The sequence below is a fragment of the Bemisia tabaci genome, chromosome 10 (genome assembly GCF_918797505.1).
Source record: "Bemisia tabaci chromosome 10, PGI_BMITA_v3".
Taxonomy (NCBI): Eukaryota; Metazoa; Arthropoda; class Insecta; order Hemiptera; family Aleyrodidae; genus Bemisia; species Bemisia tabaci.
The window spans coordinates 26,306,687-26,331,976 of NC_092802.1; the positions used below are offsets into that span (position 1 = coordinate 26,306,687).

At 41.0% G+C, this 25,290-nt stretch overlaps 1 protein-coding gene across 2 annotated transcripts; it reads right to left on the minus strand.

Annotated features, from left to right (window-relative positions):
- Positions 1–522: 522 nt before the first annotated feature.
- LOC109044379 (uncharacterized) lies at positions 523–25,033 on the minus strand. 2 transcript variants are annotated; one of them, XM_072304965.1, is made up of 10 exons: positions 24,753–25,033; positions 24,160–24,244; positions 22,433–22,565; positions 20,822–20,999; positions 17,918–18,025; positions 16,744–16,861; positions 7,250–7,393; positions 6,564–6,745; positions 5,233–5,409; positions 523–1,124 (listed from the first exon to the last, which is right to left on the minus strand). In XM_072304965.1, exons 1-10 carry the CDS (start codon positions 24,900–24,902, stop codon positions 735–737), a joined length of 1,665 nt encoding a protein of 554 aa, XP_072161066.1. In that variant the 5' UTR covers positions 24,903–25,033; the 3' UTR covers positions 523–734. The 2 variants fall into 2 exon arrangements, with proteins under 2 accessions (XP_072161066.1, XP_072161067.1); XM_072304966.1 differs by lacking the exon at positions 17,918–18,025 and having other exon boundaries at positions 524–1,124.
- Between the last annotated feature and the right edge of the window lie 257 nt (positions 25,034–25,290).

Genomic DNA, 25,290 nt, shown 5'->3' on the forward strand with positions numbered 1-25,290 from the left:
TGTCAAAGAGTGATGACTGTTGCTCCCTTGTAATTGTCCATAAGGAAGTGTTAAATCCCTACTAGGTAAATATTTCAAACAGTAAAATTATCTCGGATCACATTATGACGCAATTAAGGTACGTGATGTCATCGATTAGTTTCGAGCAACTCTTCTTTCCTTCATATTTTCACATGTCCTCCGACTACGTCACATACCTTGTTTCTCTTCTTTCGAAGCCACGCAAAACCCCTATCAAGAAGTTGAAACACGGAACATACATCGCGCTGTTGGAAACGCCTGCATAGTGCAATTATACGTGCTCAGAGGATATGCGGGTTGCATCCGGCACCCACTGAAGGCGGTCTGGTTTTCGAGTGCTTAGGATAAAATGATCGCACCAAAAATTCGTTATTGCTTGATTTGCACCTAGTTTAGTGAGGTGTGGGAACAAGGCAGGTCACTCATAGGGATTATGAACCGAAAAAAAAAACATGTTTGCAGTTATATTCTTCTATAAATAGATATCAACGTATTTTTACATTTAAAATTAAAATATTGGTGCAATACAAATGCTCTCGACTTGTAAGTTTTGTTAGTAGAGAAAATTTGCAGACAATTAGCTTGAAACATACTGTCAACTGATTTTTTCTACAAAATTTGCCTCGGTTGCATTCTTATTTTTTTGTTCACTCTATCAAACCTTGACCACAGTCAAGGTTTGCACACTGTGCAAGAACATAGCTCGACTCTCTCTAAGTTCTTCGGCGGGGGGATTTATTACGATTCTCCACATCAAACGATGAATGCACATTGTTTAATGATTTTCCTTGTGAGATGGAGGAAGACGCCATACTCGAAATCGAAGGCGTCACTTTGGCGGATCTCGAAGGCTTCCTGGAGAACCATCTTAATTTGGTGCTGGGAAAGCAATTATTGAACCAACTGGATTTCCTCTGAGAATTGCTTCGGTTCAAGTTCGTGTCAGATCTCTGCTGGTCCAACCGGTTCAGGTTCGTGTCGGATCTCTTTGAATCCGACCGGTTCAGGTTCAGGTCCGCGCATGGCTTGTATCGAACTTCGAAGCCGTCAATTTTTACCCAATGCTCGCCGACCCCTTCCTCCAAAATTGAAGCAAAATCGAGCTGAAAATTACAAATCAATTCTAATTTAAATCATGCTCAGCATCATGGCTTAATTTGCGATTACGTCTTGATTAGAGATACTCACATATTATAAGCGCTCAGCGGACAGGGAGCCTTTTTTTATTTTAACCTGCCTCTATAATTCTGCCGTGCTAAGGAAGAACGCCGCATGAAAATTCGAGAGTTGCCAAATTTCCCTTGATAAAAAATGTATTTTTGACAACATTCATGCATATTTTTCCTTAAAATTTTCAAATATTTCAGATTAAATTGCGTAAAAAATTGTTTGAAAATTTTGGCAAACAATACTAGCAATTTTCCCATTAAATTCTGTTTTTATCGGAGGAAACTTGGCAACGTCTGAAGGCTCTTACGGCGTTCTTCCTTAGCACGGCAGAATTGGATTGCGTTTTGCGAAAAGGAACGAGAGCATTCCAGTGTTGCTAGGATTGTGCAACTCACATTCTTTTGGTACAAAATCTCTGAAATCATGCAAAAAATTAAATTTACAAAGGTAAATTTCGGCTTGAATTTATAGTTTATTGCGAGTGAAGATAAAGTGTGCGCGCAGGCACGTAATTTCAAGCGCGCAGGACGGAGAGCAGCACCGGGTTGTAAGGCCGGCGATGGAAGCTCATCCGAGCGCTTGAGTGGACTGGATCAGGCGGTGAGCGCCTGATAGGCAGGCAATCCGCGACAGTGGGCGCGGCGTCTTCAGTTTGTGCGCTTGAAGCGCGGTGAAGACCCCCAAGGGATACCCCCAGGGCTTGCCTAAGCGAATCGCTCGGACGGATATCGCGATGAGGCGATTGCGGGGTTGCTCCGTGCAGCGCTGTAAGCGGCCAGGCACGGGAGCCACTGTGGAGTCAACGGCGTTGGGAGCTGGACTGAGAAGTCAACAGCGTTGGGAGCCGGACTGAGAAGTCGACAGCGTAAGAAGCTGGACTGGGAAGTCGACGGCGTTAGGAGCCGGACTGAGAAGTCGACAGCGTAGGAAGCTGGACTGGGAAGTCGACGGCGTTAGAAGCCGGACTGAAAGTCGACGGCGTTAGAAACCGGACTGAAAAGTCGACAGCTTAGGAAGCTGGACTGTGAAGTCGACGGCGTTAGAAGCCGGACTGAAAAGTCGACAGCGTAGGAAGCTGGACTGTGAAGTCGACAGCGTTGGGCGCTGGACTGGATGCTTTTACTTGAAAACCTGAAAGAGAAGTGGTGAAAATTCACTTACCAAGGTGCTCAAGCTTGGTTGAGGAGTGAATGGTGGATCACACTTTGCATGGGCCGCGCCGCTGGGATGCCGTCAAAATCAGACGACGGGCGAGAGCGGCGGAACGTCTAAAGCTGGGTGCGTCAACGCGATCTAGCGGACAGCGGCGTCGCGACGCCGCGAGGTAGGGCGCGCGGGTTGCGGGGGGCCGCGGCCGCGAGAAAATGAGCGCGGCGGCGAGGAGGGGGGAGCGCGGGTCGCGGGGAAGGAGAGCGACCGCGGCGCGGCGTCGGCCGACGGCGAGGCCGGTACTGGCCGAGCCATGTTCACGGCGTGAACATAAAGCTTATTTCGGCGATCAGTTTACATTTGTGGGGTGATAAAAGTTGCACAATCTTAGCGACCTTGGAATGCTCGTGGTTCTTTTTTGCTAAATGCAATCCAATTCTATTATACTAGTGGAAACGCATTCAAACGGCTCACCAGATCAACAACAAGATGGTGGGAGAGGAACCTCACATATATAGAATGGATTGATCTGTGGTACCTTTATTTAATACCTTTGAAATCAGCTGCCAATTTAGAAAGGTTTAAAAATGCTGTGAAAATTAAGGTCAAAATGAAGAAACTTTGAAAATAAGGTAGGTAGAAAAGGCGGAACAACGAGATGGTTCATGCGAATCAGCAGTAGTATTTTCCGCATCCGAATTTCCCACACGTGATTGCATTCTCTGTGAATTTTATTCTTTCAATCAAAAACGTTGTTTGGAAATCCCGTGATTTCAATTAAAATCGTTCGAAAAATTCTTGTAAATTTGTCAGCAAATCTGTGCGTATCGTTTTAAAAATATTTATTGAAATTAAAGCATTAACTGCGGTTTGCAACGTTGCAATCCAGGTAAATAAGCTCCTTTTCGCGTGGAACCATCGATATTTGAGTTCCTTCACGGCAGGAGTGACATACAACTATTTGACCACGGGTGTAAGCATGTTGCAGCTCCGCCATTTAGAAGGCGCGTCAAATACGAAAAGGTCTTCACCGCCCTGCCGACCCTCGCTCGCGGGACGAATGATAAAATCGCTGCTACACTTAGAAGATGCGTCATTATTTATGACTCCCTTCTAATTTTCAATATAAAAAACCAAAATAATTATCCTAACAGCTACGATGTAGAATTAAAGAGCGTCGCTTTTTTTCGGTAAAAGCAAAAAAAGGAAACCAGGACTAAACATTTCGACGAAATTTCCCGTGATTTCAATTAAAATCGTTCGAAAAATTCTTGCAATTTTTTAAAGAAAATCTGTGCGTATCTTTTAACAGATATTGATTGAAATTGAAGCATTAACGATGGTTTGCAACGTTGCAATCGAGGTGCAGAAGCACCTATTCGCGTGGAACCATCAATACTTGAGTTCGTTTACGGCAGGCGTGACATACAACTATATTTGACCACGGGTGTAAGCATGTTGCAGCTCCGCCGGATTGAAGGCGCGTCAAACTGCGAAGATGTCTTCACCGCCCTGCCGACCCTCGCTTGCTTTCGACGAAATTTCCCGTGATTTCAATCAAAATCGTTCGAAAAATTCTAGTAAATTTTTCAGCAAATCCGTGCGTTTCTTTTAAAAAATATTGATTGAAATTGAAGCATTAACGATGGTTTGCAACGTTAAAATCGAGGTAAATAACCTCCTTTCCGCGTGCAACCATCGATATTTGATTTTGTTTACGGCAGGCGTGACATACAACTATTTCACCACGGGTGTAAGCATGTTGCATCTCCGCCGGATTGAAGGCGCGTCAAACTCCAAAGATCTCTTCACCGGCCAGTCGACCCTCGCTGGCGGGACAAACGCTAAAATCGCTGCGACAAATACTGCAGGAATAGTTGAACAAATCACCGCAAACCGCGCTCCAATATCTAGATCTGGTACCTCTTGCCGGTGAGCTGGTACCTTTGCCCCCCAAAACTCGAAAACAGTGCCTATACTCAATCTGAAATTTTAGTATGTGTAAAGGGTCACCCTAAGGATGAAAAAAAACCTCACTTCGACCCCAATTTTGAGGGCCCAAAAATGGGCCACTTTGTGCATGGCTCTTTTCGTCGCCACATTATTTTTAGTCCTATTTTCCTTTTTTTTGTTTTTACCGAAAAAAAACACGGTCCCTGATTCTAAATCGTAGCTATCAGGGTAGTTATTTTGATTTTTCATGGGAAAAATTAGAAGGGAGTCATAAATAATAACGCGTCGTCTAAATGTCGCAGCAATTTTAGCGTTCGTCCCGCCAGCGAGGGTCGGCAGGGCGGTGAAGAGATCTTCGCGGTTTGACGCGCCTTCAATCAGGCGGAGTTGCAACATGCTTACACCCGTGGTCAAATAGTTGTATGTCACGCCTGCCGTAAACGAACTCAAATATTGATGGTTCCACGCGAAAAGGTGCTTATTTACCTGGATAGCGACGTTGCAAACCACAGTTAATGCTTCAATTTCAATCAATATTTTTAAAAAGATACGCACAGATTTGCTGAAAAATTTACAATAATTTTACGAACGATTTTAATGAAAATCACGGGAAATTTCGTCGCCACATTATTTATAGTCCTATTTTCCTTTTTTTGCTTTTACCGAAAAAACCTCATAAAGTAAAGTAAGTAAGTAAAGTCAGTCGCTTTTGGCCCTTTTTGTGCATGGCTCTTTCGTAGAGATATTTTGGTTGATTTTTTTAATCTTTAAAAAAGAGGAAAACAAATATATTAAAATAAGGCATTGCAGGCGCCTCGACACGTTGAAATTTAAATACTTAGACTTTTACTTCAGCCATCGATAAGATAAAAAAATGAGCTATGTGCATCCGTAGAGATTCGTCCCTTACCACATTGCAGATTAAAATGACTGGCTTACCAAAAATGGATTTAAAACGTTCACAGGGATCGAGACTTGAGTCCATTTAGTGGCCGTTGATTTTTTAAGGAGTCGACGACGATACTCTACACCATCGGACCAAATTTCAGACGAAGATTTCGCGCTGTTATCGAGAAATCTGGAATCCAAAGGTGACTCCAGCTCCACCTTCTTCAACTAAAAAAACACGTATAAAACAAGATTCATAAATAGATAATTAAAAATAATAATCAAGTCATGTCTAATTTCCAGACGCACTACACTGATTCAATTGATTCGTCATTCTTCCGATAGTCCAGTGCCTAGCGAAAGCTCTACAAGTCTTACTATCCCTCTCAACAACTTCATGTAAAATATTATGAATACATTGAAGAAAAGTCTAAAATCACCAGAAAAATGAGACAATGGGAGGTACTTCTTTACTGTTCACATTGAAACCAGTTTATTCAAACTTTCCCTTCGATCTTGAAGAAACCAAAATCACAGTGGGTGAACTCGACCAAAGATAGCACATATTGTACGTCGCTCCTACAACGCATTCTGACTTCAGCGACACCCAAATGCTGTTTATGCCCCACATATTGTCACCTTCCGGCCAAAAAATCACAAGCGTCATGTGACGTTTAAAAATTTCCACCGCCATTTTAATTTTTCCAGAAAAATTGTTGGTTGAATTTGTTTGAAAATTTCACTGAAGTTTAATCGGCAGCGCGAAGAAAATTCAGTGAGATTTTCGAACAGCTTCGTCGAACGATTTCTCCGGAAAAAAAATGGCGGCGGAAATTTTTAAACGTCGCATGGCGCTTGTGATACTTTGGCCGGATTGTGACGATATCTTCTCAAAGTTATCGGGCAACAGATATCTCCTCATCGACGCCCTGCCGTTATCCCCTCATTGGGCATCACTGTTGCGAATCATGGCTAATCAGGAAATTATTCGGAAAGTCAATAAAAGTTTTCGAAAAAAATTAAAATTGTAAACAATTTCAAAAACTTTCAAAATTTAAAAGTTTAAAAATGTCCGGGAAACTAATAAATTTTAATGTGCGTGAATAGTGTTGTATCTCTCCTTCACTTTACATAATCACTCATCATAAAAGCAAAAATAACTTAGTAACTGCGAATCATGGCTTCTTCGGTAATTATTCGGAAAGTCAATAAAAGTTTTCGGAAAAAATTAAAATTTTAAACAATTCCAAAAACTTTCAAAATTTAAAAATTTAAAAATTTCTGGGAAAATAATACATTTTAATGTGCTTGAATAATGTTGTATTTCACCTTCACTTTACATAATCAATCATCATCAAAGCAAAAATAACTTAGTTACTAACTTCAAGTTTATGACGTCCCTTCCCACCAGTTTTGAACGAGTACTTAAATGTGACACATCCCTCTTGGCCGCGGATGCTGTGGTTAGGGCTTGTGCCATAGAAACCGACGCTCCAGATATGATCCACAGTCGTCATTTTTTCAACAGAGTTTACAGACCAAATTAGATATCCTCCCTCGGACTCTTAAAAATAGAGAGCAATTCAAGAGTGATTGAATAACGCTACACTGAAAAAAAAACTCCGGCCGTTGGAGCCGTACTTACGGCCTATATAGATATCACTTCCACGTTCTGGGCTCAGAGGCCGAAATTTCCGGGTGTAGTACCTCGAGCAGTCGAAACTACGGTTCCAGCACCCGGAACTTTCGGCCTCTGAGTCCGGAACTACGAGATGTCTGTATAGCCCGTAACTCTCTTTTATCAGTGTAAGAACACAGGTCACATCTCCATTTAGAGTTTTGAAAAAAGACATAGTAGTTCAGTTTTCTTGCGTGCCTCTCTCGAATTTGCTGGTCACTAAGGAAAACTGCCCGGAGACTTGGACAATTTGGAAAAACGGGCTACAAACTACGCAAGTTAGGCACTAAGGAGTGGATTCAAACTTTTTTGAAAGTTCCAATGCTGATAAATTCAGTTTGTCTCGTTCACTTTTACCAAGATGCCATGTCTGCGAAAATGTTAACACACCTGTTTTTAATCGTCTCCGTGTCCTTTCATGCCACACCCAATTTTTGTCATCATTTTCATGGCGCAACAATCCCTTGAAACCGCAGTCGTTAAGGTCAAAGGAACAAACAACATCAAATGGGAGTCTTGGCTTTTGAAATGTTCCTAAAAGGAAAAAGAGGGAGGGTAACATTTAACACACTGATATTTAATTTTAACATACGGTTTAAAGTTCGGTCGCAAATCGTCGTTCCTCCGGCATAGGCGTATCTATTTTTCCATATGAGCACCGAGGGGCATGGATTTATACGAACAGCACGGCTCAAGTGAAATTCGAGACGAGCATTTACGTCAGAGGAGCGGTCTTGTGGGCTCGCATTTGCCACACACATCAAATGGACGTATTTCTGCCAAACGGAACTATGTGCATTATGACGTGAGCCCTGTTATGCGTGTATTCTTATGGGTCTCAGGGCTCATGTCTTAATGCACATAGTTCCGTTTGGCAGAAATACGTCCGAATAATACAGTGTATACCGCGGGGAGAGTTCGTGCTCTTAGTCTGGCAAGATTGATGCCTATACGGTGAAATCGAAGGCGAAATTCAGGTGAAAGGATCTATGAGAAGCCTCTCGCATATGCATATCGTCACCTTCCCGGCAAAGTATCACAAGCGCCATTTTTACCGAAATTGAGTTATGAATAGTTCCGAAATAACGAGATGCATTTACATACGAAAATAATCATTTTTTTTACAACAAATATGTAGAAATATGAATAAAAGTCGATTAAAGTTGATGTACTTTCGTATCACAAGCGCCATTTGGGAGAAAAGTATCACAAGCGCCAAGTTCGGCAACCGCCTACCTTTCTGATTGTTTTACAATATTTGTCACGGCAGTCTTCGGAATGACTTGAAACTAAATTATTTTCGCATGTAATTACATCTCGTTATTTCGAATATAATATTTTTTTTAGACTAAATATAAATATATATATATATATGAGTCGCTTTTATAGCGCTCTTTGGCGCTGTGCGACGCCTAATCGCCACAAAGCTCGGTCTTCCCACAGGTCATCAGGGAGTTGACAATCTCTTATCTCATTTAACACCCCCTGTCGCCAACCTCTCACTGGGCGTCCCCTACGTCTCCTCCCAGGAGGAACCCAATCAAGCATCTTTTTTGGCAGCCTCTCTTCCGTCATCCTATTGACATGACCATACCAAACAAGTTGTTTGGTCATGACGTCGAACACGATGTCATTTTCGACTTCCATTATCTGACGCACTCTATCATTACGGACCCGATCTCTCCTAGAAATTCCTGCTGACCTTCTCCAGAAATCCATCTCCGTTGCTCTTAGCATATCCTGTGTCCGTTTCTTCAGCTGCCAAACTTCACATCCGTATGTTAATATACTTTTGACTACAGCGTTGTATATCCTCCTCTTGTTATCTTTGGAAATCCGCTGATCCCAGAGGATTCCATTTAAAATCGCTATAGCCTTCCTTGCTAAGGTGTTCCTTTCCCTGATAGCTTGATCCGTCCTTCCATCCTGGGTCAACCGCACTCCCAAGTACTTAAAGTGCTCGCAGCCTTTGATCTGCTGCCCATCCTCCAACTCAATGCTTTGCTGATCACCGCCAAAAGTCATCTTCTCAGATTTGGATATGCTGACTTCCAGACCCCACTTCCGATACTCTTCTACTAGCTTGCGCATCATGTATTCCGCGTCATCTTGATCTTGAGCAACCACCACCTGGTCATCAGCAAAGCACAGAGTAAACAGAGTTTCGAGATCACCCAAGGGGACACCCATACCAGAGCATTTCTTTTTCCATTCTTTTAGCACGCACTCGAGATAAATTTTAAATAATGTTGGCGACAAACAACATCCCTGTTTTAAACCCTTAGTCACATAAAATCCCGCTGACAACCCCCCATGGCACTTAACTTTGGTAAAACTCCCTTTATAAAATCGCTTAACAGCGTCAATCAACCCCCCGTTAAAATTCGATTTTTCCAAGGCCTCCCAAAGTTTCACCAACGGCACGCTGTCATACGCCTTCTGGAGATCCACAAAAATTAAATGCAGTTCCTGAGCTACGGCCATTTTCTTCTCAATGACCTGGACAATAACAAAGAGGTGATCTATCGTAGACCTGCCAGCTCTAAAACCAGCCTGCTCCTCTGCTTCGTGATCCTGCCATTCGTCCTCGATCTTCGCTTTCAGTATCTTCCCGTACACTTTGCTTATTGTCCCGGTCACTGAGAGCCCCCGGTAGTTGTTACAGTCGTCCTTCCTTCCCTTCTTTTTGTAGATGGCCTTGATCCAAGACTCCTTCCACTCCCTTGGTACCTCGTCACCCCTGATGCATTGTTGCATCAGTTTTCTGAGGCACTCAAAGAGCTTGGCAGTCCCGTACTTGACCAACTCGACAGGAATCCCACCAGGACCCGGTGCTTTGTCATTAATTAGCTCTTTAACCGCTTTAATTATGTCACAAGTGTGGATCTCCAAGTTGTTCATTCTTCCGTTGTCCGTGCTGTTGTCTCGAAACTCTGGGCGCCTTTCCGTCAAAAGATCTTTAAAATGATCCTCCAGTTTTTTAAGTGATATCGGAGAAACGATGTCGCGCTTCATGTCTCTACGTAAACCTTTAATTAACTTCCAGCTCTCAGCACTTTTTCTCCCCCCTAGGTAGGTGTTAATTCTAGAACAGTTGCTTTCCCAAGCTTCATTCTTCTTCCGTGTTATGAGGCTCCTAACTTTAGACTGAGCTTTCCTGTAAGCAACTTTATCTTCAGTCTTTTTAGACGACAGAAATATAAGGTGTTTTTGCCTCTTAAGATTTATCTCGTCTTCAATTTCTTCATCCCACCAGTAAGGATGCTGGTATTTATTACTGGTTTTGTGAACACCTAGGGCTTCTTTCGCTGCAGAGTGGATACAATCTTTGATGAACTGATACTGCTCTTCCGTGGTACCCGAGAGTCCATCCCCCAGCTTCTCATCTAAGCGTTTCCGATACAGAGCCTTGACACTAGGGTGCTCCAAACTTTCGATGTTATACCATACTTCATGATTTTGCGTTCCCTGACTCTGCTGTTGCTCAGGCATTGGCTCTTTATCTTTAATCCCTTTAACGGGAAACGCTATATCTGCTCGGAGGAAATGATGATCACTGCCGCAAGAGAGTCCCCTGCACACTCTAACTTGCTGCAATTTCAACTTAGTAGTGTGCTTTACAATTACATAATCGATGATGGATTTCAATCCTCGCGTTGGCTGGACCCAGGTATACTTATGGATGTCTTTGTGTTGAAAAAAGCCATTCAAAATTTTCATCTCAGTTTGAGAACAAATTGAGATGAGCCGATCACCGTTATCATTAACAGCATCCTCCCCAAACGGTCCAACAACTTTACAGTTTACTCGTCGTCCCGTTCTGCTGTTCAAATCACCCATAAGAATGGCTTCCCTGCCAGCACCAACGTTCAGTATTTCATCATTCAGATCTTCGAAGAATTGGTCCTTACATGCGACAGTGGCATCATCATTTACACCGTATACTCCGAGCAGCGTGATCTTATGTCCGTACAGGTTAAGGTTCATTTTGATAATGCGCTGGTTGACGGCCTCCCAAGTGCCCACGAACTTACGTAGGCTTCTCCGCAAAAGTATTGCTACTCCTTGCTGAGCACGCTGATCTTTGGCTACGCCGCTGTAGAATAGATCATAGTCACCGTAATTCTCTGACCCGTGCCCTTTTTTCTTGGTCTCAGTAAGAACAGCGACATCCACTCCAAGTTTCTGAATCTCCGATATCACTTCCGGTAACTTATTTGAAATGCCTTGGACATTCCACGTCCCAAATACCATTGTCCGTTTTCTCAATTTTTGTCGACGTGTCCGTTTAGTTCTAGTGGTACCGAGGCTTGTATTGTTAGGTCGTTTAACAGTAAAACTTTTTACAAGTACCGGGGAGTTAGCCCGATGACTCAACCCCCAACCTGGAGGACCAGGGTTTGATTTCGGAGTTGCCTCTCCTAGACAGGTTGCTTTCACTTCAGCTCAGAGCCCTGTCTGCCCTTCTAGCAGGTGGTTCATACGCCCAGAGGCCGGTGACCATCTCCACTGCCCCCTTTGAGGCAGGGGCTACCAGCTGGGGTCCGCAGGATTGCTAAACCTGTGACAACAGTCCCCCATACGGGCACTAAATATAAATAAATATTTAAAATACTCCATTGAAGTTGACGAACTTTCGTATCACAAGCGCCATGTAAGAGAAAAGTATCACAAGCGCCAAGTTGGGAATAATCGCTCATCTTTGAGATTGATTTTCGATATTAGTATCAACAACTTTTGGAATGACTTGGAGCGATTTGTCACCTTTCGGCCGAAGTATCACAAGCGCTATTTTTATTAAAGTTGAGTTATGGGTAGTTTTGAATTAATAAGATGCATTTACATACGAAAATAATATTTTTTTTTAGATTAAAAATGAAGAAATATGGAAAAAACTCCGTTAAATTTGATGGGCTTTCGTATCACAAGCGCCAATAGATTCTCAGAGTGCCCCGAGAAGCCGATATCACAAGCGCCAATTTTCAAAGAAAAAACCCGTTTTTTTAAAGAAATTTTTATTAAAATTCGAAGCAGGGAGGTGTGCTGGATCTATATTTCAAGTTTCAAGCCAAACATCCGTCTTTTACGGACGCAATTCAGTTTTTTGTGTCTCTTTGAAAAGTTGGCAAAGTGGCGCTTGTGATACTTTGCCGGGAAGGTGACGATATCAGGGTTGAATAAAAACCACAAGCGACGCAAACGCCTTATCTGATGTGCATTAGTGGCGAGGCGTGAATGATCGATTATCGATATTCCTCCATGTGAAGCTATGTTGAAGAATCGATTATTAAGGTGATCGTCGCGAACGCCCTGTCTATCGATCCTTTTCTATTGGTTTAAATGGCAGATTGACCGATTTATCGCAAAGCACGCCTCACCATTGATGTAGGCGACTACTCGTGCTCTCCAGTAAGTTTTTTGCGAATCCTGGAAAATTGAAGAAAAATTTCATATAAATAGAATTGTTGGAAAATTTTAACTAAGGTATTTTGTTCATATTTCAGAAAAGCTGTAATAAATTGCCAATGAAATCTTGCAAACAACAATCAAATAAAATATTACATAAATTATCAAGGCTATTTACTTTTCATTAGCATACCCGAGAAAAAATGGATCATTCAAGCTCATTGAAAAATGAACGATCCGGATCATTCAATTTGAATGAGTTTTTCGTCAGCTCATTCAAATTTGAATGATCCAGATCGTTCACTTGATCATTGAATTTTAATGCGCCCGAATGAGCTTGAATGATCCTGATCATTGAATTTCAATGAGCTTGAATGATCCGGATCATTGGATTTGAACGAGCTTGAATGATCCGGATCATTGGATTTCAACGAGCTTGAATGATCCGGATCATTGGATTTCAACGAGCTTGAATGATCCGGATCATTGGATTTCAACGAGCTTGAATGATCCGGATCATTGGATTTCAACGAGCTTGAATGATCCGGATCATTGGATTTCAACGAGCTTGAATGATCCGGATCATTGGATTTCAACGAGCTTGAATGATCCGGATCATTGGATTTCAACGAGCTTGAATGATCCGGATCATTGGATTTCAACGAGCTTGAATGATCCGGATCATTGGATTCCAATGAGCTTGAATGATCGTGATCATTGAATTCCAACGAGCTTGAATGATCCTGATCGTTGAATTTCAACGAGCTTGAATGATCCTGATCGTTGAATCCCAACTAGCTTGAATGATCCTGATCGTTGAATCCCAGCCAGCTTGAATTCTCCTGATCGTTGATTTCCAGTGAGTCAAGGTCTCGGTCTGATGAGAATCTATTATAAAAAGATTGTAAATAGTATAGAAGCAAAAGTACATGGGTATCCATTCTCACTTTGCAGTTTTTTTTCAACAGAAAAATGAAGGGGAAAAAACCAAAAAAACATATGATGATAGGAAAAGTTAAGAAAACACAGACTCACCAGAAGTTTATCCAATTCCTCCAGAAGTAAGCTCATCCTCCGCCCTATTACAGCAACAGTGTGAATGTAGGTACTATAATAAAAGTAGTTTGAAGGTGAAAATTTTTGCTACAAACCATCTCCCACACGCTGTCAAGAATTCAAACCACACAACAGTCATTGTGGGAGAGGCTCGTAGCTTTGCCGCCGAGTTGCAGAGCTGCTGCGGGGATTCTTTCCATCGACAACTGAAAAATTTAACTAAAATGGAACATATTAAATTAACAGCATAACCAGAAAAATGTTGAATTGAAGAATTAACCGCGCGTTTAGAATTGCATAAGCGATGTCGCTGTTTTACTCTGATTTAAAAGAAAGAAACAAGCAAAAATTACATTGGGATACAGGGGTATAAAATTGGCTTTGTCTCTGAAATAATTAATTTACCTTAGATTGTGCTTTGAAGTGAAATAAGGCAATAGTACTTACAATTTTGTGCTTGCGTGTTTGTTCAAATGAAGCGTTATCGATGGAGAAAATATTGAAGTAAAATTGTGTCCTCGGAACACAAAGCAGTGCATTCGATGGCTGGAGCACAACTCACAGGTACAAGGTAAGTTTATACTGATAACTTGTTAAACAGTCCAGCGAAAAAACAATAAATACATAGAATTTAAAGCAACACAGACGAAAAACCTGAGCGGCGACACGCTAATGATACGCAGGCAGCAAGACTGATCAGACCAAGTGGCGAATACCGCGACCCCTCGGCCTTTACAGGTTCGGGGGTGGAATTTCCATCTTCCTTGGCTCAACGGTCATCTTCTTTTGTTTTCTTCACGCAGCAAACGAGTTGTGGGAGGCGGGGAAGTAACGGCGTTGCCACATTGCTGAAATATTTTCCCATCCTCCTGTCTTAAGGATTGCTATGATTATGTCAATTTCTCGTCTCTTTTTTTTATATTATCATGTAAGGCTCATTTTTTTTACTGTCATAAGGCTAATCTTAAGAATTTTCAGAAAAGCTAGTGAGAGAGGCCCTACTTTCCTCGAAAATTGAAATCCTCTGTTCTGTAATTTCTCTTCTATGTCGCTTTAAATTCTATTTATTGTTTTTTTCCCTTGACCGTTTAACAAGTTATCAGTATGATGTTACCTTATACCTGTGAGTTGTGCTCCAGTCATCAAATGCACTACTTTATGGTCCGAGGACACAATTTTACTTCAATAAAATTCTCTCCATCGATGACACTTCATTTGAACAAACACTCAAGCACAAATTTGTAATTACCTACTGCCTTGTATCACTTCAAAGCACAATCTAAGGTAAATTAATTATTTCAGAGACAAAGCCAATTTTATACCCCTGTATCCCAATATAATTTTTGCTGGTATCTTTCTTTTAAATCAGAGTAACAGTGACATCGCTCATGCAATTCTAAACGCGCGGTTTATTCTTCAATTCAACATTTTTTTGGTTATGCTGTTATTTTTATATGTTTCTTTCTAGTTAAATTCTTCAGTTGTCGATGGAAAGTATCCCTGCAGCATTGCCGTGCTAAGGAAGAACGCCGGATGAACATCCGAGAGTTGCCAAATTTCCCTTGATAAAGCATGTATTTTTGAAAATATTCATGTATTTTTTTTTCTAGAAAAGTTCAGATATTTTAGATTAAATTGCGTACAAAATTGTCTAAAAATTTTGGAAAGTAATATTCGCAATTTTCCCAGTAAATTTGGTTTTTATCGGAGGAAACTTAGCAACGTCTGAAGGCTAATATGGCGTTCTTTCTTAGCACGGCAGAGCAGCTTTGCAACTTGGTGGCAAAGCTACGAGCCTCTCCCATCATGACTGTTTTGTGGTTTGAATTCTTGACAGCATGTGGGAGATAGTTTGTAGCAAAAATATCTACTTTTATTGAAGGTACATTCACACTGTTACTCTAATAGAGCGGATGATGAGCTTACTTCAAAAGGAATTTGATGAAATTTCTGGCGAGTCAGTGTTTTTGAACTTTTCCCTTATTCCTTCATTTTTCTGTCGAAGAAAAACTGCGAAGTGAAAATGGCTACCCATGTGCATTTGCGTCTATACTTCTTACAATTTCTTTATAATAGATTCTCATCAGACCGATACTTGAATATCCGAATCTGCTGAAGTGATCATATCATTGTGGTAGGTCCCAGAGTTTGACCCGATTGAGTATTTATTAAAGTTACATAGCAAAATTATATTAATGTAGAATAGTGGGAGGTAAAAATTATCCAAGTGACCCAATCAGACGCTGGCATAGTAGTGGCTTATTCAACTTTAATAATCTGGATCGTTGACCTAATAAGCTTGAATGAGCTAGCATGTTGGGCCGTTCAATTTTAATGCTCTTAATGATTCAGCTACGATAAGCCTGATCATTGGCCCAATGAGTTTGAATAAGCCGATTAATTGAATCATTCAAATTGAATGATCCTGATCATACAAGTTGAACGATCCAACAAGTCGGCACATTCAAATTGAACGATCCAACAAGTTGGCACATTCAAGTTGAATGATCCAATGGGCCAGCGTATTCAAGCGCATTGGGTCAAAGATCCGGATCGTTCGACTTGAACGATCCGGATCATTCAAGTTGAATGATCCAACGAGTCAGCGCATTCAAGCTCATTCGGGATCATTGATGCTCATTGAAGAATCATTCAAACTCATTCAGGATCATTGAAAATCGAACGATCCTGAATGAGCTTGAACGATCCATTTTTTCTCGGGGATACTTGAATATCCGAATCTGCTGAAGTGATCATATCATTGTGGTAGGTCCCAGAGTTTGACCCGATTGAGTATTTATTAAAGTTACATAGCAAAATTATATTAATGTAGAATAGTGGGAGGTAAAAATTATCCAAGTGACCCAATCAGACGCTGGCATAGTAGTGGCTTATTCAACTTTAATAATCTGGATCGTTGACCTAATAAGCTTGAATGAGCTAGCATGTTGGGCCGTTCAATTTTAATGCTCTTAATGATTCAGCTACGATAAGCCTGATCATTGGCCCAATGAGTTTGAATAAGCCGATTAATTGAATCATTCAAATTGAATGATCCTGATCATACAAGTTGAACGATCCAACAAGTCGGCACATTCAAATTGAACGATCCAACAAGTTGGCACATTCAAGTTGAATGATCCAATGGGCCAGCGTATTCAAGCGCATTGGGTCAAAGATCCGGATCGTTCGACTTGAACGATCCGGATCATTCAAGTTGAATGATCCAACGAGTCAGCGCATTCAAGCTCATTCGGGATCATTGATGCTCATTGAAGAATCATTCAAACTCATTCAGGATCATTGAAAATCGAACGATCCTGAATGAGCTTGAACGATCCATTTTTTCTCGGGTACACTTTTCAATGTTTGAATTAAGTTAATACGTCGTTTTTCCTTATATGGTAGATTAGAGACCTTACCTTCACACCGGTAAAGGTCGTTGATTCTTCTAAAGTCACCAGGAGACAGTTGAGAGGGCGGTTTCGTAGGAACAACACGTTCCGTTTTCGACACCAAGGTTTTAAACTTCTTACGATCCTATACGGCCGGAAAAAAGCAAATGAAGGAAATTAAATATGGAAGGAAGACTGCACCGTCAAAAACCGAGATACCTCGTTTGAGAGTTTTATCATCGTTATGCCTATAAGCACATCCTGGTATTCATGCCGAAATCACACGCTGAATGTGGTCTGAATGGAAGTCATCGGCCCGATGCCTGAATTTTGCGTGTGTCCCGCAAAATTGAACAACGATTCCCAGCAAACGTCGGATAATGTCGGATTTGTCTGAAGTATTCGAATAGATTTGACAAAAATCTGGATGAAAATAACTCGAATTTGCGAAATTTCAACCGCTAAGCGATGACTGTTGACTTCCATATTCAGCCGCCAAATTCCGCGAGTGATTCTGAGATCTTTTGCATTGGTTATTAACGTTATGCACTTTTTTGAAATGCTAATTAAAATAAATGTAAGGTTTTACTTGCAAAAAATCTTCGCTCAACAGTTCAACTGGGCACGCACACCGAACCGTATCAAAACCTTCTTTGTTACACCCGCAATCGTCAGAGGCTATTTGTGCCAATGCACGGAGACCAAAGTGTCATAGCGGGGAAAAAAATAAAATGAAATAAAACATGCGCCTGCAGTTAACATTGGTGTCAGGAATTCTGCTGTACTAAGGAAAAAAGCCGTATGAACATTCGAGAGTTGCCTTTCCTTCGATAAAGTATCTAATTTTGAGGAAAGTTATGAATATTTTCCGATAAATTTTTCGAGAACTTTAGGTAAAATTGCGAACAAAATTATCTGAAAAATTAGAAGAAAAATATTTACAAACTCTCCCGAAAATTCGTGATTTACCCAAGGGTATTTGGCAACGCCTAAAGGTTCATACGACGTTCTTCCTAAGCACGGCAGAATTGCTGAAGGGTGTAACAGCAGCGGAGCTTTGTATGTACATATACTTGCCTCTCCTTATCGGCAGGTTTTCGTTACCTGCCGGTTTATCGATTGAAAGAGAGGGAAAAACACGTAAACAGACTTACGACTAACGACTTACTACCGACTGATTTACTAACTGCGTGAAACGTACTTTGGAATCAGCAGTGTCATGATACATCATGATAGAGCCATAATCAAAAGGCTCTCCCAATAAATTCGTGTTTTCTCTGTCGGCTACCTCGAAACCATCGCGCGATCCCTGAAAAAAAGACGATGATCAAAATGTTGGTAAACTTGTAAATATTCAACCTCATCCCATTCCACCTATAATAGTTGTCCCACCTTCCCACCTATAATAGTTACCCGACCTGTGTCGTCAATTCTTCCGTTCACGATAACTATCGTTAAATTTACGTTAGCTGATTCAAATTTTGTCCATTTTGGTCTGATGAAGAACTGTATAGATTTTCGGTTAAATCGCATTTACCGTTTACTTATAAACGGTAATTAACGTAAGTACCCTACTTACGCTGTTTTCCACCAAACTGTTTTATGAAAGTTCCATTCCTTAGTTTCCTTGGTAACCTTTGTTTGCTATCAGCTGATGTTTTATTTCTATTTCCCGGCCAAGTCAGCAAATTTTATACTTCCTGGTATTAAATATGAACCGGGTTCATTTAAGAGGAACAAAGCCGAAAACCGAAGATTTGCCGTCAAAAAGCCGGCAATGCAACATGCCTGTCGTGTCGCACGAATGGTGGTATCAAAATTTCGCATTCAGAGTACATAGTGTCTTGAAGGCGCTCCTCTTTATCATATCTTAGTGACCCTGTATAGTGATGTTAACCGCAAACGTTCACAATTTTCGAGTATTAGATTAGGCCGTAACTTTGAAAAATTAAAGATGTTCAACTGGTCGTGCCGTATGTTCGAACCTTGAAGTATCACGGAGAAGAAAAAAAAAACACGGTTATTCGACGATTACCACGGTAATAATGTCACACGGAATCCCAAGGTAGTGGAACCGTGGATTTTGGTAATATTATTGATGAGCATAGTAGCATAACCATGCTCATAATAGTATGTTTGTGCCCACAGTATTATTACGGTGAACAAGGTCATATCACCGTGCTCATCGTTACAAGAATCAAAATCCACGGTTTTGCTACCGTTGAATCCCGTAAGACATTACTACCGTCGTAACGGTAGAAGAACTGTGTTTTTTTCCGCGGTGGGTTTTATGGGAAAATTTCCCAGATTTTTTGGTTTATACTTTTTCTTTCGGCCTTAATCCTATTTTAGGTAGATTTCGTACTAAGGGAACACCAATACGCACTGCTGAATATTTACCCAAAAGAGTGTGGCACCGAGGGGGGAGGGGGCAGGGCCGGATTTACCTACTTGCCGCCCATGGGCCGCCTGTGTTTTTCCGCCCCTTTCTCATTCGTTAAGTGAACGTGCCGGTGGGGGAGGGGTGTATGAGACGCGTTTACTCGTGTTGGGCACATTTTTTGTGAAAGCTCTGTCAACACCAACATAAGTTCACGGAACTTTACGCGAAAGCAAAGTGAACCCGTAAACCCATCCCTTTTCGGACAAGGTCCTTCATTTATAAGAAACGAAGTGTAAGAACAAACAAATGTGGTTTAATGCTCGTAATTTTAACTTCCGCCGCTGCGCCGACCGCACTGTGTTTGGCGCAATGCGTGAAGTATTCATGCAGTCTCGTAGGCGCTATGTGTTTCACGTCCACCGCTGGCACCGCTGCGGACCGCACTGTTTGACGCAATGCGTGAAGTATTCATGCAGTCTTGTAGGCGCTATGCGTTTCATACCGACCGCTGCGCCGAGCAGGGCTTCTCCTATCCATCTCAGTTCTCGTCATCATTGCTCTCTGCGCTGCGCCGCTCTAGGTCAAATGGACCACTAGCCAAGGTGCAAATTTTAGCATTCTGATACATGCTTCTTAACCAAAATTTCACGTAAAACACGATGCGCACAACGAAAATTACCGAAATCAACTCCTTACGAAGATATTTAATTATTCCTGATGCGTGAATTCAAACCACCTGCTCATGAAAACTCAATGCTCTACGTGATTCACATCACGCGCTAAACGTTATCATGATAGCCTTTGCGATATAAAAATCTGACAACCTCAATCTTGACGCTTTGGCTCAGCTATAGCAAATTGCTAATAGTTTGAACAACACATGGAGGGAAATGAATATTGCTCGATTGAGAGGCATGCTGAAACCGATGTAGTGCACGATTTGACGCACGTAGAGCTTTGAGTTTCTTGTGAGCGGGCAGTTCAAATTTCTCGTAGCCAATGAGAAATAAAAACGTTCATATCTTCGTTAGGAGTTGGTTTCAGTAATTTTTGTTGTGCGAATCGTGTTCTACGTGAAATTCTGATTGAGAAACATGTATCAGATTGCTTAAATTCTTACCTTGTCTAGTGGTCCATTGCGAGTATGGTTTCTCTCGTAACTAATTGAAGGTGTTATCTCTTGTAATAAATTCTCTTGTGACAAATCCCCCACCGGGGGGTCTGGGGGAATCTGGGAAAATTTTCAGGATTTTAACCCTGTTTTAACATCACTTTTTAACGATTTCAGTCATGGAAAATGATAAATAGCTTTCCACTATTTTCCCCCCAAAAGACTTTTAAAAAACGGAACACTGTTTATACAAGACCGAATTGAATGTTTTGTTTTAAGTATGAGTGGGAGAAAATCCACTAACTTCCTGAAGAAAAAATGAGATAATTGAGAGACGCTCGAGGCATTGGCGGATCCAGCAAATTGGCAACACTGTTTTTCTCCATCTAAACCTATGCAAATGTATCGATTCTCGGAGGAGCCAGGTGCCCCGACACGAATAGATTATTTAATATAAGTTCAAATGGAGGAAATCCGCTGTTGCCAAATTGCTGGATCCGCCCCTGGCTCGAGGCCCTTTCGTTCATCCATTTCGACATACCCATTACTATACAGGTGATTTCCTCATGAAAAACCATCCTTGACCTCGAATATTTACTGTCGATTCTTACCGCTTCAAGGTTGTCCCAAATGACCTCGACGTAGTGATCCCGATCCGGGCGGCGGTGTTCATCCTCCAAACCTAAGACATGTCCCAACTCATGCAGGACCGTTTTTTTCTGAAACTCTCTATAGAACACAGATAAAACTTGCATGCCGCCTTTTCTCCCGAGAATTGAAACGGAGGCGCTGCCGAAGAAAAATACCGTTAACATGAAACTTGTCAAAAACTTGTAAAAGTAGAGTCCAGTGCAGCAATTTCAGCAGTAAGTATCTCAGTTTCAATAGCATAATGGGATAGGCTGGTTTGGTGATTTTTTAACATGCCGTTTTGGAAAAGTAGAGAATTTCTTGAGTTCAAACTTCATGCCCGGGAATTTTCCTGCACTTTAAACTTGAACTACATAATCCCGCAAAAAACGAGTCCGTGCTTCGAGCTATCATTTAAATGCGCGTCACCGAAAATACCAGAATGGAGTCGAAAAATATTCCTCTCATCACGATCACAACCCTGATTGAGCGCGCTGCAGACTATAGACGCTATCAGTGTCATTTCACAGAAAAGCAATTTACATAGATTCATTATCATTGGTTGAATTGAAAGAGGTTACGTCGTTGTTGCCTTTTGGATCCAATTTGATATGATGGAGAATCCCCAAAGTGACGTCACCTCACGTGAGTCACGTAATCGGGATGTTGGAGGCGACGAGAGGGCATATTTTCGGACGTCATGTTCAGTGACGTGGCGTGCTTTGCGATAAATCGATTGATCTGCCATTCAAACCTATGGAAAATGATAGATAAACAGGTTGTTCGCAATGAACACTTTAATATTCGATTCTTTACCATAGCTTCAAATGGGGAAATATCGATAATCGATCATTAACGCCCCGCCACTGGTCACTTTCGCTTTCTCGGAAATGCGCGTTTGGATAGTTGCTAAAAGTACGCTGCTTTTTAATTAATTATTTTTTGGTCAGTCAGCATCGTTTGGGAAAGTGTGTGAAAATGTTTGTGAGCCAATATGCCATATCTACTTTTCAAATTTGAAAAAATTAAAAATTACTGAACAAGCTTGTCAAGTACTATTTTAGCATGTTTTGTTTTTCAGTGTCATCACATTATTTTATAAAATCCCATGTAGCAGAATTTCAAGATAAATGGTGATAAATAAACTTTATATAGTCGATTTATTTTCTACTGATTTTTATGGAACTTCTACTAAATAGCAATTTCAATCTACAAGTGAAACACTAGCTTGCTATTTATAGTTATGTCTAATTTTTGAATACGAAATAGCTATTTGATTGCAATATATCGCTAGGAGATCGCTAGTTTTGGCAACTATTTTTGAGTATAATTAACACCCAATTTTAGAATTTATAGTAGCTACTTAATTGCCATTTATCACTATCGAATTCCTATTTCTGATATCTCTGCCACATGGGACATGGAAGAATACGAACAAGATATCATAAGACATAAATTTAGATAGTAAGCTTTGAGGCTAAGAAGTAAATATAATCTTTGAGAATTAAGATTTGTTAGAAAGTAATAGCACTGGTCTATCATTCTAGAGGCACAGTTTTTCGGAGAAAAAGATTTGTGGGTACAAAACTTACGTTTCGAAAATATAGTTGTTTTGAATGTACACATAGTCCAATTCCCCGCTTCGTTCCTTAAATCGAACGCAGGATCCTTGCATGATATCACGCATGGCGTCCTGCACTTTTTGATACTCGTGAAGGGTCGTCCCTTGAAGTAATAAAAAATTAACCGTCAATTGCCAGAAATTATAACCTATTTTTTCCTAAGGAGTTATAAGACACTTTTAAATCAACGTTCAAAAAGTGAAGAAAATGATGATAATGAGATTTATTCGCATGTGTCGCCGTGAATTTTGCTGCGAGGATGAATTCTGAAGTATGTTTACCCATTTAATATCTCTAAAATTTTTGATGTTAGAGAAAAAACCGTACCAGCCTTAGAAAGACCATATCATCAGCTTTCTATAGTTTTTAAAGTACATAATGTGCGAAGCAATGACAGGTTTTCCATAGCCACCTCATGTCTAAATGTGCCCACTTTAAGCCCTGGTTAGCCAATAGTAGGTAAGCCAATTTTTAGCCCTGGTAAAAATTGGCGATAGGAGCTGCGTTTCAAAATGCCATAGGAATTCTTATAGCCGGCTAAAGAAGGCAATAGAAAATCATATAGCTGGTTGTAGAAAGCGGAGCAAATCACATAGCAGGGTTATACGAAGCGATAAAAAAGTATGCAGCCGGACTATAGTTCCTATATCGCCGGGCTTTACACTTTATCGCCATCGGCTATAAAAGGCTGTAAGAAATTGTGTAGAAATTCGTGTGCTTTGGAAATCATTAAGTTTGATACGGAACCACCATAGTATTCACAAAACACACATTATATTTTCCTTTAATACATATTTTTTTCATCAATTAAAATGAGAATAATTCCTACAGGATGTGCAAACATTTCAAAATCGTGAGTTGAAAAACGCTGACTCCGCAAGATTATATTGGAGCCTAACACAGGGCGGAGCGGCGTGCTGCCAGCGATAAGCGCGCACTGGCGCCTACAAACCTAACAGGGATACTTCAAGCATGGCGCAATGCGTGAAGTATCCCTGTTAGGTTTGTAGGCGCTAAAGCGCTTTTCGCGCTGGCTGCCCGCCCGCCGCGCCGCAGCGTGCCACGGCGCTTGAAGCAACTATTTCACACCAGAGGTATTGCACAGTATCATTCGAAATTGCAGGCACTCCAACATAGTAGGAATGGCAGGCATCCTTCAAAAGTACGGAGCTTTCCGCGCAAAATAAATCAAGATACTACGGCCCAAAAATAGAGTGGTAGTCCAAAAACTAACTAATTGTAAGTCCTAGCATCCGTAATTAGTAACATTTATAATACACTTTATCGCCTGGCTGTTGCTCAATCGCCATCGGCTATAAAAGGCTATAAGAAATTGTGCAGCCGGCTATAGAAGCTGTTGAAAATCTTACAGCCGGCTTTAAGTCTATGGTAATTTGGAACACGGATTCTACTGCCAATTTTTACCAGGGAGGGTATTGTATGTGCACGCTTATAATTGTTTGATTCTCGTAAAATCACACAATGGGTCAGTATGCTAATCACAGAATCGTGTTTTAAGGCTTTATTCTTTTAGGCTGTAGTTCATCGTTCAGATCATGACCACAGCCCACTTCATTATATTACTAATCTGTATTTTTAATGATCGATTTCCGCTTTGCCGTGACATAGAATTCATAGCAACTGTGCCAACTCTCCTTGACAAGAAAAATTTCTGAATAAATACCTAGTGTACTTACAGATATGATCTTCCATTTTGTAGATGACAGTTGCTCCCTTCCACAATCTCTCCTTCTTCTTCAGCATATTTTTCTTTCGCCGCAACTGTGAAACAATCCATTTTTATCAGTGATTTGGATTTCATTTAAGAATCATGAATGATTAGTAATTCTATTTGATCCCTAGATCCCTATAAAGATCCCTAATTGTGCTCTTTGATCACAATTTGCCTCGATTAGTCTTAAGCCGTCCTCTAGTAGCGTAGTCTTTCTTGAAGTTTATTCATTTACATTTTTAGTCTTTCGCCTCCTAAACCAACATTGGGGCCCCTTGAATTTGTTTTATATGATTTTATTTTTTACGAAAGACGTACAGTTATCGGAGTTATTTTTAAAGAGAGCTGCAATCGAAAATGAAACATGAAAGTACAGAAGGTATATCAATTATACGGATCTATCTTCGATGGATCGATCTTCGATGAATCGATCAATTCGGACAGAAATTTTTCGTTTTTTCTCCAAACTTGAATTTGGGAACCTTTCGTCTTTTTTACTATAAATTCCAAACTTCTACTATTGGTTTTTTTAGTAGGCTTTACAATGAGCATCATTACCGTTGGATCTGCACTATTGCGCACCGCCGCAAACTCGTCTTCAACTTGTAGCACTTCACCGTTTGGCAGAATGTCAGGACGCCCACCGACCTCAGCCGTAAGGGCGAAAAGGACCATCCCCACAAAAATCAACATCGAACCACTGATCATCAACAAATTGGGTACCGGACTGACGATACTGCAAAAGATGATCTCTACATCAAGGTTTTTTTCGGGCTTGTGATTACCCTTTGAAACCGTCAAGTGTCAACCTCTGGTGTTTCAGATGAAATGCTTCATTCGCGATAATGCGTTAGTTTTTGCGTATCCTCGTATCCCCATTCATGTGCACGCTTTTTGCGTACTTCACAGAAAGCTCAAAATCAACCTGATTGTCTTTTGAGAGAGACTTTGACGCACACATTTTTTTAAAATCTGAGTCCCGATTCAGAGCTTCGGAGCCGCATTGTAATTTTTTCTGTCGCGGTTTTAAATAGTGGCTGCTTGTCGCCACTTAACGTATCGTGTATCAGTTAACGTTATAAAAAAATGACATTTC

Excerpts from the sequence above, each read along its gene's own strand:
- LOC109044379 (XM_072304965.1), bottom strand. The coding sequence starts at position 24,902 with ATGATCAGTGGTTCGATGTTGATTTTTGTGGGGATGGTCCTTTTCGCC. Across the intron at positions 16,862-17,917 it reads ATGACACTGCTGATTCCAAA|GATCGTAAGAAGTTTAAAAC; the intron begins GTACGTTTCACG and ends CCGGCCGTATAG. Across the intron at positions 5,410-6,563 it reads AGGGACGTCATAAACTTGAA|TTGAAGAAGGTGGAGCTGGA; the intron begins GTTAGTAACTAA and ends GTGTTTTTTTAG.